The sequence below is a fragment of the Notothenia rossii genome (genome assembly GCF_949606895.1).
Source record: "Notothenia rossii genome assembly, chromosome: 9".
Lineage (NCBI taxonomy): Eukaryota > Metazoa > Chordata > Actinopteri > Perciformes > Nototheniidae > Notothenia > Notothenia rossii.
Window position 1 is genome coordinate 77,346,009 of NC_136907.1, and position 12,860 is coordinate 77,358,868.

Here is a 12,860-nt window from a genome sequence, read left to right on the forward strand (position 1 = left end):
TTGAGTCCGTGATGGCAGATGATCTGGCCAAGGGGTACCATGTAAATGGTGAACAGGAGGGGGCCAAGCATAAAGCCTTGGGGGACACCATGATTGACTGGGGCTGGAGGGGAATTCGAGTTATATCTGAAGCAATTTATGTTTCTGACAATCTGTAGTCAATTCCACCCTTCAATGTAGCACAAATGTGAACTCTCATTACAGGAACAATACCGGAAACAGACGTAGGAAAGATCCTCAGCTCGCTGATTGGATGTTTTAGCCTCAATGCACGTTGGGATATGGTGTTTATGCGATGTGAAACAAACACATATAGCTGATCAGTAATTATTATTTAGTTGTTGCAACAAACAATAATGGGAAGTACATCACCAATCGCGGAAATGCCCCCCAACAGTAGCAGTAATCACACAACATAATTATATAGCCACGGCAATGAACACACACACATTTTCCCTTTGACGCACACAAATGTTATCATGCAGCCTACCACACAAATGTCACATGTTTTTCTCTCTGAAAGATATACTTGTATATGTTTAAACATCAACATCTCATGATATCCTTAGGATTAGTTAACTAACAAATGTTAACTGTTTTTATAACCTAAGGCCTTCTCTGAACTTCCTCTAACCTCGGTGTCAGCTCACTTAAAATGAATACATGTATTGATAATTCAGAACGACCATTGTCTCTCTAACGTGTGTGACCCAACTCAGTAACACACATCATATGGAATACCATGTGATCTCTAATGAATATCATAAATATGCTGTATTAAACATTCTGCTGTAACAATAGGGTGGTGGGACAAGTGTTCATTCTGTCTGGCTTAGCCTATTATCATACTAAAAGGAATGCATGCAGCACGCCCTTCCAGGTGTCCCGATGCAACAAGTATCTGAATCCTATTTACATTGTACACTTGAGTCACACGATACTACCTGGCTTAGCCTTATCATAACAAAAGGAATACCTACACCCATACATGCAGATAAACCAGATCAACAAGTCACACAATGCTGTCTGGCTAATGCTAACAGGCTGATTATCATACTAAAAGGGATACATCCAAGTGTCCCAAAACATTTCAGAAACTGTTTCTGCAAGAACCAGAGTTAAATGTATTTTTGTAAGTAATTAACTGATAAGATACAAGTAGAGTTTAACATATTGCTAAAGATATAATTTCACATACTTTTATCAGAAATAATGTATTAATTTATTCAATTCTGTTGTTCATTCAACATCTTAACAAAGGACACATTTAGAACTTAGTTATAGTGAATTATCAAAGATATTATATTTATATTAGAGTTTTATTTCTATCTGTGAATAAAACAAAGAGATGTTGCTTGTTTGAAGATTCTGAAGTTGTGTGAGTGTATGCTCCAGAGGGCAGGACCTATAAACACATGTAATACCCAATAGCATTGTGAAGTTGAACAAAAGGACCGTTAGACCATGTAAATGGAGTCTTTAAAAAAACAAAAACATTTACTGACTTTTTTAGGATAGCTTAAAATAATATTGTAAAATTACAACAGTGGGCTTTACAGGGTTAACATCTTCTCATGAGTTGTTCTGTAGATGTTGGAGTTTCTTTAGGCGGCGCTCCTTCCCGTGTCTGTTTCGCCATGGAGGCTGTCACTGCTCAGGAGGATTTCTGTTAACCTCAACTGATATTTCTCTGCATGGAAATGTAAACTTTAGTCTAAATATTTATTGAATATCGATATTGATGTATTTGTATGTTGTTGTTTCTCTTGTAAAGCATGAGAGAGGGAAAGCACCAGAGCTTCTTTCATCGTATATATTTTATTCTAAAGGTCTTTTATTTGTATCTAAGTCTCAATGTGTTGAATGCATAAAGGACATTTTGAAGCAGGAAACCAAACACATCAAAAGAAAAGCTAGCAGGTTGAGTTTGTAATAAATGGGGTTTCTATTTTCAAGATGTGAGATGAGTGCCACCTTTACATGTCTGTAAAAAATAAAATGTTGGGGTTTTTCTTGTTAAAAAAAGAGCTAAGAGGACAAAATCTCAGTCTTATGTTTTCTTAATCTAAAAAATATCTCTAAATTATTTTTTCTGAAACAAGATATTTTCATTTTAAATGTATTTTTAGGATTAAGAAAATAATAATGAATTCAGATTTTCTATTATTTTCAGAAAAAATGTGAACATCTTTTAGTAAACCCTGCACATGTTTCGTCAGGTTGGTGAAGATTTCCCTTCATTTGCATGTGTTTTGCAAACACACCCTGCCTCTCACACAAAGCTTTGTTGAAAGCAGTTAAATCTGTTGATTCCTGCTCCCAAACACACTGAGCTGCACCCTATCAAGGTATTTGAATATTCCCGCCCCTTCACAGGTTGGCAACATGTTAAAAGAGAAAGCTGTTTCCTCATTCTTTGCATTGACTGAGCAAAAGCAGGAGGAGAGGAGATTTGTTGTCCGTCAGAGATTGTTTCTGTTCAGAGAAAGTGGATATTTGACCTTCTGTCTGCAGTCCGTAACTATCACTGAGAGGTGAGATGAGGCAGAAAGGAGTTCAGCTGGACCGGGAAACCTTCTCTTGTTCCATCTGTCTGGATCTACTGAAGGATCCGGTGGCTATTCCCTGTGGACACAGCTACTGCATGGACTGTATCAAACGCCACTGGGATAGAGAGGATAAGAAGAAAGTCTACAGCTGCCCTCAGTGTCGGCAGAGCTTCAAACCGAGGCCTGTCCTGCTGAAGAACACCATGTTAGCAGATTTAGTGGAGAAGCTGAAGAAGCCTGGACTTGAAGAAGATCCTGCTGATCACTGTTATGCTGGAGCTGAAGATGTGGCCTGTGATTTCTGCACTGGGAGGAAACTGAGAGCCTGTAAGTCCTGCCTCATCTGTCTTTTATCTTATTGTGAGAAACACCTCCAGTCTCATTTTGATGTAGCTCAATTAAAAAAACACAAGCTGGTGGAGCCCTCCAAGAAGCTCCAGGAGAACATCTGCTCTCGCCACGAAGAGGTGATGAAGCTGTTCTGCCGCACTGATCAGCAGAGTATCTGTTCTCTCTGCTCTGTGGACGAACACAAAGGACACGACACGGTGTCAGCTGCAGCAGAGAGGACTGAGAGGCAGAGAGAGCTGGAGGGGAGTCGACTAAACATCCAGCAGAGAATCCAGGACGGAGAGAAGGAGGTGAAGCTGCTTCAGCAGGAGGTGAAGGCCTTCAATGGCTCTGCTGATAAAGCAGTGGAGGACAGTGAGAAGATGTTCACTGAGCTGATCCGTCTGATGGAGAAAAGAAGCTCTGATGTGAAGCAGCAGCTCAGATCCCAGCAGGAGAGAGAAATGAGTCGAGCCAAAGAGTTTCAGAAGAAGCTGAAGCAGGAGATCTCTGAGCTGAAGAGAAGAGACGCTGAGCTGAAGCTGCTCTCTCACACAGAGGATCACAACCAGTTTCTGCTCAGCTACCCCTCCTCACTGCCAGCCCTCAGTGAAGCTATACACTCCTCCAGCATCAACATCCTTCCTCTGAGCTACTTTGAGGACGTGACGGCGGCCCTGTCAGCAGTCAGAGACAAACTACAGGACGTCCTGAGAGAGGAATGGACAAACGTCTCATTGACTGAAGTGGATGTTTTACTGCCAGCAGCAGAGCCCACCACCAGAGCTGGGTTCTTAAGATATTCACAGGAGATCACTCTGGATCCAAACACAGCACACACAGAGCTGTTATTATCTGAAGGGAGCAGAAAAGTAACATTCATGAAAGAACAGTCTTATTCTAGTCACCCAGACAGATTCACTGATTGGCCTCAGGTCCTGAGTAGAGAGAGTCTGACTGGACGTTGTTACTGGGAGGTGGAGCGGAGAGGGAGAGCAGTTTTTGTTTCAGTCTCATACAAGAATATCCGCAGAGCAGGGGATGGTACTGAATGTTTATTTGGATACAATGACAAATCCTGGGCGTTAGAGTTTAAACAAAACAGTTATTCATTTACTTACAACAATAGCAAAATTCCCGTCTCAGGTCCTCTGTCCTCCAGAGTAGGAGTGTACCTGGATCACAGAGCAGGTATTCTGTCCTTCTACAGCGTCTCTGAAACCATGACTCTCCTCCACAGAGTCCAGACCACGTTCACTCAGCCGCTACATGCTGGACTTTTGGTTTGTGACGCAGCTGAGTTGTGTAAACTGAAATAGCCTGAATTCATTTGAGGAACTCTTCTACTTCTTAAACTCTTCGTGTGTCCATCATTGCTGCTGAGAGCTGATTGTTCATGTCTTCACTGCACAGAGATCAGCTGTCAATCAAACATTATGGGATGTGCTTTAACATCTTCTCATGAGTTGTTCTGTAGATGTTGGAGTTTCTTTAGACGGCGCTCCTTCCTGTGTCTGTTTAGCCATGGAGGCTGTCACTGCTCAGGAGGATTTCTGTTAACCTCAACTGATATTTCTCCGCATGGAAATGTAAACTTTGCTCTAAATATTTGTTGAATATCGATATTGATTTATTTTTATTTTGTTGTTTCTCTTGTAAATCATGAGAGAGAGAAAGCAACAGAGCTTCTTTCATTGTAGATATTTTATTCTAAATGTATTCAATTTTTTACTAAGTCTCAATGTGTTGAATGCATAAAGGACATTTTGAAGAAGGAAATAACACACATTAAAAGAAAAGCCAGCAGGATGAGTTTTCAATAAATTGTGTTTCTATATTCAAGATGTGAGATGAGTGCCACATTTACTTGTCTCTAAAAAATAACATGTTGGAATTTTTCTTGTTAATAAAAGGGCTCTGAGGAAAAATGTCAGTGTTGTGTTTATTTTTTCTGAAACAAGATATTCGCATTTTTTAAATTTATCTTTAGGAAAATAATATTAAATTCAGATTTTATTTTATTTTCAGAAAAACATGGGAAAATATTTTTGTAAACCCTGCACATGTTTCGTCAGGTTGGTGTAGATTTCTCTTCATTTGCATGTGTTTTGGCACATTGCTGTTAATATGTTTCATAGTTATTGAAGCTGTAGCACGTTACTCCTGATGTAAGTGTTTGGTCCGTTGTGGCGTGATTGCACCTGCCGGCCACCGTAGTTTGTACATCTGAAACTTAATCATCGAGTTTAAAGTAATAAAATGTAAAATACATTTCTTCTTGTTCTTCAGAGAGTGATAAAAACTGCTTCAACACTTTTTAGACCGTAAAACCGGGATGACATTGAAACGAGAGCTGAAAAAGCATCACGTTAGCAGATTTAGCAGAGAAACAGAAGAGTTGAAGAAGCTCCTGCTGATCACTGCTATGCTGGAGCTGAAGATGTGTCCTGTCTGGTGTGTTTGGCCTCTTATTGTGACAAACACCTCCAGTCTCATTGTGACACAGCTACATTTAAAAAACACAAGCTGGTGGAGCCCTCCAAGAAGCTGTAGTGCTGAGATAGATTTGGGCATCATCAGCATAGCAGTGGAAGTTGAGTCCGTGATGGCAGATGATCTGGCCAAGGGGTACCATGTAAATGGTGAACAGGAGGGGGCCAAGCATAAAGCCTTGGGGGACACCATGATTGACTTGGGCTGGAGGGGAATTCGAGTTATATCTGAAGCAATTTATGTTTCTGACAATGTGTAGTCAATTCCACCCTTCAATGTAGCACAAATGTGAACTCTCATTACAGGAACAATACCGGAAACAGACGTAGGAAAGATCCTCAGCTCGCTGATTGGATGTTTTAGCCTCAATGCACGTTGGGATATGGTGTTTATGCGATGTGAAACAAACACATATAGCTGATCAGTAATTATTATTTAGTTGTTGCAACAAACAATAATGGGAAGTACATCACCAATCGCGGAAATGCCCCCGACAGTAGCAGTAATCACACAACATAATTATATAGCCACGGCAATGAACACACACACATTTTCCCTAAGCATGTTTGACGCACACACATTTTATCATGCAGCCTACCACACAAATGTCAAATGTTTTTCTCTCTGAAAGCTATACTTGTATATGTTTAAACATCAACATCTCATGATATCCTTAGGATTAGTTAACTAACAAAGGTTAACTGTTTTTATAACCTAAGGCCTTCTCTGAACTTCCTCTAACCTCGGTGTCAGCTCACTTAAAATGAAAACATGTATTGATAATTCAGAACGACCATTGTCTCTCTAACGTGTGTGACCCAACTCAGTAACACACATCATATGGAATACCATGTGATCTCTAATGAATATCATAAATATGCTGTATTAAACATTCTGCTGTAACAATAGGGTGGTGGGACAAGTGTTCATTCTGTCTGGCTAAGCCTATTATCATACTAAAAGGAATGCATGCAACACGCCCTTCCAGGTGTCCCGATGCAACAAGTATCTGAATCCTATTTACATTGAACACTTGAGTCACACGATATTACCTGGCTTAGCCTATTATCATAACAAAAGGAATACCTACACCCACACATGCAGATTAACCAGATCAACAAGTCACACAATGCTGTCTGGCTAATGCTAACAGGCTAATTATCATACTAAAAGGGATACATCCAAGTGTCCCAAAACATTTCAGAAACTGTTTCTGCAAGAACCAGAGTTAAATGTATTTTTGTAAGTAATGAACTGATAAGATACAAGTAGAGTTTAACATATTGCTACAGATATAATTTCACATACTTTAATTAGAAATAATGTATTAATTTATTCAATTCTGGTGTTCATTCAAAATCTTAACAAAGGACACATTTAGAACTTAGTTATAGTGAATTATCAAAGATATTATATTTATATTAGAGTTTTATTTCTATATGTGAATAAAACAAAGAGATGTTGCTTGTTTGAATATTCTGAAGTTGTGTGAGTGTATGCTCCAGAGGGCAGGACCTATAAACACATGTAATACCCAATAGCATGGTGAGGCTGACCAAAGGACCGTTAGACCGTGTAAATGGAGTCTTTAAAAAAACTAAAACATTTACTGACTTTTTTAGGATAGCTTAAAATAATGTTGTAAAATTACAACAGTGGGCTTTACAGGGTTAACATCTTCTCATGAGTTGTTCTGTAGATGTTGGAGTTTCTTCAGGCGGCGCTCCTTCCCGTGTCTGTCTAGCCATGGAGGCTGTCACTGATCAGGAGGATTTCTGTTAACCTCAGCTGATATTTCTCCGCATGGAAATGTAAACTTTGCTCTAAATATTTGTTGAATATCGATATTGATTTATTTTTATTTTGTTGTTTCGCTTGTAAATCATGAGAGAGAGAAAGCACCAGAGCTTCTTTCATCGTATATATTTTATTCTAAAGGTCTTTTATTTGTATCTAAGTCTCAATGTGTTGAATGCATAAAGGACATTTTGAAGAAGGAAATAACACACATTAAAAGAAAAGCAAGCAGGATGAGTTTTCAATAAATTGTGTTTCTATATTCAAGATGTGAAATGAGTGCCACATTTACTTGTCTCTAAAAAATAACATGTTGGAATTTTTCTTGTTAATAAAAGAGCTCTGAGGAAAAATGTCAGTGTTGTGTTTATTTTTCTGAAACAAGATATTCGCATTTTTTAAATTTATTTTTAGGAAAATAATATTAAATTCAGATTTTATTTTATTTTCCGAAAAACATGGGGAAATATTTGAGTAAACCCTGCACATGTTTCGTCAGGTTGGTGTAGATGTTTCTTTATTTGCATGTGTTTTGGCACATTGCTGTTAATATGTTTCATTGTTATTGAAGCTGCAAGTTACTCCTGATGTAAGTGTTTGGTCCGTTGTGGCGTGATTGCACCTGCCGGCCACCGTAGTTTGTACATCTGAAACTTAATCATCGAGTTTAAAGTAATAACATGTCAAATACATTTCTTCGTGTTCTTCAGAGAGTGATAAAAACTGCTTCAACACTTTTTAGACCGTAAAACCGGGATGACATTGAAACGAGAGCTGAAAAAGCACCACGTTAGCAGATTTAGCAGAGAAACAGAAGAGTTGAAGAAGCTCCTGCTGATCACTGCTATGCTGGAGCTGAAGATGTGTCCTGTGTGGTGTGTTTGGCCTTTATTGTGACAAACACCTCCAGTCTCATTGTGACACAGCTACATTTAAAAAACACAAGCTGGTGGAGCCCTCCAAGAAGCTGTAGTGCTGAGATAGATTTGGGTATCATCAGCATAGCAGTGGAAGTTGAGTCCGTGATGGCAGATGATCTGGCCAAGGGGTACCATGTAAATGGTGAACAGGAGGGGGCCAAGCATAAAGCCTTCGGGGACACCATGATTGACTGGGGCTGGAGGGGAATTCGAGTTATATCTGAAGCAATTTATGTTTCTTACAATGTGCAGTCAATTCCGCCCTTCAATGTAGCACAAATGTGAACTCTCATTACAGGAACAATACCGGAAACAGACGTAGGAAAGATCCTCAGCTCGCTGATTGGATGTTTTAGCCTCAATGCACGTTGGGATATGGTGTTTATGCGATGTGAAACAAACACAAACGGCTGATCAGTAATTATTATTTAGTTGTTGCAACAAACAATAATGGGAAGTGCATCACCAATCGCGGAAATGCCCCCCAACAGTAGCAGTAATCACACAACATAATTATATAGCCACTGCAATGAACACACACACATTTTCCCTAAGCATGTTTGACGCACACAAATGTTATCATGCAGCCTACCACACAAATGTCAAATGTTTTTCTCTCTGAAAGCTATACTTGTATATGTTTAAACATCAACATCTCATGACATCCTTAGGATTAGTTAACTAACAAAGGTTAACTGTTTTTATAACCTAAGGCCTTCTCTGAACTTCCTCTAACCTCGGTGTCAGCTCACTTAAAATGAATACATGTATTGATAATTCAGAACGACCATTGTCTCTCTAACGTGTGTGACCCAACTCAGTAACACACATCATATGGAATACCATGTGATCTCTAATGAATATCATAAATACGCTGTATTAAACATTCTGCTATAACAATAGGGTGGTGGGACAAGTGTTCATTCTGTCTGGCTTAGCCTATTATCATACTAAAAGGAATGCATGCAGCACGCCCTTCCAGGTGTCCCGATGCAACAAGTATCTGAATCCTATTTACATTGTACACTTGAGTCACACGATACTACCTGGCTTAGCCTTATCATAACAAAAGGAATACCTACACCCATACATGCAGATAAACCAGATCAACAAGTCACACAATGCTGTCTGGCTAATGCTAACAGGCTAATTATCATACTAAAAGGGATACATCCAAGTGTCCCAAAACATTTCAGAAACTGTTTCTGCAAGAACCAGAGTTAAATGTATTTTTGTAAGTAATGAACTGATAAGATACAAGTAGAGTTTAACATATTGCTAAAGATATAATTTCACATACTTTAATTAGAAATAATGTATTAATTTATTCAATTCTGTTGTTCATTCAAAATCTTAACAAAGGACACATTTAGAACTTAGTTATAGTGAATTATCAAAGATATTATATTTATATTAGAGTTTTATTTCTATATGTGAATAAAACAAAGAGATGTTGCTTGTTTGAAGATTCTGAAGTTGTGTGAGTGTATGCTCCAGAGGGCAGGACCTATAAACACATGTACTACCCAATAGCATTGTGAGGCTGACCAAAGGACCGTTAGACCGTGTAAATGGAGTCTTTAAAAAAACTAAAACATTTACTGACTTTTTTAGGATAGCTTAAAATAATGTTGTAAAATTACAACAGTGGGCTTTACAGGGTTAACATCTTCTCATGAGTTGTTCTGTAGATGTTGGAGTTTCTTCGGGCGGCGCTCCTTCCCGTGTCTGTTTCGCCATGGAGGCTGTCACTGCTCAGGAGGATTTCTGTTAACCTCAACTGATATTTCTCTGAATGGAAATGTAAACTTTGCTCTAAATATTTGTTGAATATCGATATTGATGTATTTGTATGTTGTTGTTTCTCTTGTAAAGCATGAGAGAGGGAAAGCACCAGAGCTTCTTTCATCGTATATATTTTATTCTAAAGGTCTTTTATTTGTGTCTATAGTCTCAATGTGTTGAATGCATAAAGGACATTTTGAAGAAGGAAACCAAACACATCAAAAGAAAAGCTAGCAGGTTGAGTTTGTAATAAATGGGGTTTCTATTTTCAAGATGTGAGATGAGTGCCACCTTTACGTGTCTGTAAAAAATAAAATGTTGGGGTTTTTCTTGTTAAAAAAAGAGCTAAGAGGACAAAATCTCAGTCTTATGTTTTTTTAATCTAAAAAATATCTCTAAATTATTTTTTCTGAAACAAGATATTTTCATTTTAAATGTATTTTTAGGATTAAGAAAATAATAATGAATTCAGATTTTCTATTATTTTCAGAAAAAAATGTGAATATCTTTTAGTAAACCCTGCACATGTTTTGTCAGGTTTGTGAAGATTTCCCTTCATTTGCATGTGTTTTGCAAACACACCCTGCCTCTCACACAAAGCTTTGTTGAAAGCAGTTAAATCTGTTCCCCTTGATTCCTGCTCCCAAACACACTGAGCTGCACCCTATCAAGGCATTTGAATATTCCCGCCCCTTCACAGGTTGGCAACATGTTAAAAGAGAAAGCTGTTTCCTCATTCTTTGCATTGACTGAGCAAAAGCAGGAGGAGAGGAGATTTGTTGTCCGTCAGAGATTGTTTCTGTTCAGAGAAAGTGGATATTTGACCTTCTGTCTGCAGTCCGTAACTATCACTGAGAGGTGAGATGAGGCAGAAAGGAGTTCAGCTGGACCGGGAAACCTTCTCTTGTTCCATCTGTCTGGATCTACTGAAGGATCCGGTGGCTATTCCTTGTGGACACAGCTACTGCATGGACTGTATCAAACGCCACTGGGATAGAGAGGATAAGAAGAAAGTCTACAGCTGCCCTCAGTGTAGAAGGAGCTTCAAACCGAGGCCTGTCCTGCTGAAGAACACCATGTTAGCAGATTTAGTGGAGAAGCTGAAGAAGCCTGGACTTGAAGAAGATCATGCTGATCACTGCTATGCTGGAGCTGAAGATGTGGCCTGTGATTTCTGCACTGAGAGGAAACTGAGAGCCTGTAAGTCCTGCCTCATCTGTCTTTTATCTTATTGTGAGAAACACCTCCAGTCTCATTTTGACGTAGCTCAATTAAAGAAACACAAGCTGGTGGAGCCCTCCAAGAAGCTCCAGGAGAACATCTGCTCTCGCCACGAAGAGGTGATGAAGCTGTTCTGCCGCACTGATCAGCAGAGTATCTGTTCTCTCTGCTCTGTGGACGAACACAAAGGACACGACACGGTGTCAGCTGCAGCAGAGAGGACTGAGAGGCAGAGAGAGCTGGAGGGGAGTCGACTAAACATCCAGCAGAGAATCCAGGACGGAGAGAAGGAGGTGAAGCTGCTTCAGCAGGAGGTGAAGGCCTTCAATGGCTCTGCTGATAAAGCAGTGGAGGACAGTGAGAAGATGTTCACTGAGCTGATCCGTCTGATGGAGAAAAGAAGCTCTGATGTGAAGCAGCAGCTCAGATCCCAGCAGAAGAGAGAAATGAGTCGAGCCAAAGAGTTTCAGAAGAAGCTAAAGCAGGAGATCTCTGAGCTGAAGAGAAGAGACGCTGAGCTGAAGCTGCTCTCTCACACAGAGGATCACAACCACTTTCTGCTCAGCTACCCCTCCTCACTGTCAGCCCTCAGTGAAGCTACACACTCCTCCAGCATCAACATCCGTCCTCTGAGCTACTTTGAGGACGTGACGGCGGCCCTGTCAGCAGTCAGAGACAAACTACAGGACGTCCTGAGAGAGGAATGGACCAACGTCTCATTGACTGAAGTGGATGTTTTACTGCCAGCAGCAGAGCCCACCACCAGAGCTGGGTTCTTAAGATATTCACAGGAGATCACTCTGGATCCAAACACAGCACACACAGAGCTGTTATTATCTGAAGGGAGCAGAAAAGTAACATTCATGAAAGAACAGTCTTATTCTAGTCATCCAGACAGATTCACTGATTGGCCTCAGGTCCTGAGTAGAGAGAGTCTGACTGGACGTTGTTACTGGGAGGTGGAGCGGAGAGGGAGAGCAGTTTTTGTTTCAGTCTCATACAAGAATATCCGCAGAGCAGGGGATGGTACTGAATGTTTATTTGGATACAATGACAAATCCTGGGCGTTAGAGTTTAAACAAAACAGTTATTCATTTACTTACAACAATAGCAAAATTCCCGTCTCAGGTCCTCTGTCCTCCAGAGTAGGAGTGTACCTGGATCACAGAGCAGGTATTCTGTCCTTCTACAGCGTCTCTGAAACCATGACTCTCCTCCACAGAGTCCAGACCACATTCACTCAGCCGCTACATGCTGGACTTTTGGTTTGTGACGCAGCTGAGTTGTGTAAACTGAAATAGCCTGAAGTCATTTGAGGAACTCTTCTACTTCTTAAACTCTTTGTGTGTCCATCATTGTTGCTGAGAGCTGAGTGTTCATGTCTTCACTGCACAGAGATCAGCTGTCAATCAAACATTATGGGATGTGCTTTAACATCTTCTCATGAGTTGTTCTGTAGATGTTGGAGTTTCTTCAGGTTGCGCTCCTTCCTGTCTGTCTAGCCATGGAGGCTGTCACTGCTCAGGAGGATTTCTGTTAACCTCAACTGATATTTCTCCGCATGGAAATGTAAACTTTGCTCTAAATATTTGTTGAATATCGATATTGATTTATTTTTATTTTGTTGTTTCTCTTGTAAATCATGAGAGAGAGAAAGCAACAGAGCTTCTTTCATTGTAGATATTTTATTCTAAATGTATTCAATTTTTTACTAAGTCTCAATGTGTTGAATGCATAAAGGACATTTTGAAGAAGGAAATAACAC

General features: G+C 39.8%; 1 protein-coding gene across 1 annotated transcript; it reads left to right on the forward strand.

Moving 5' to 3' along the window:
• Nucleotides 1-2,539: 2,539 nt before the first annotated feature.
• On the forward strand, nucleotides 2,540-12,561 carry LOC307019963 (uncharacterized protein; the record flags this gene model as incomplete). Its single annotated transcript, XM_079651059.1, has 2 exons — nucleotides 2,540-4,184; nucleotides 10,733-12,561. 2 exons carry the CDS (start codon nucleotides 2,540-2,542, stop codon nucleotides 12,394-12,396), a joined length of 3,309 nt encoding a protein of 1,102 aa, XP_079507185.1. The 3' UTR covers nucleotides 12,397-12,561.
• Nucleotides 12,562-12,860: the final 299 nt, after the last annotated feature.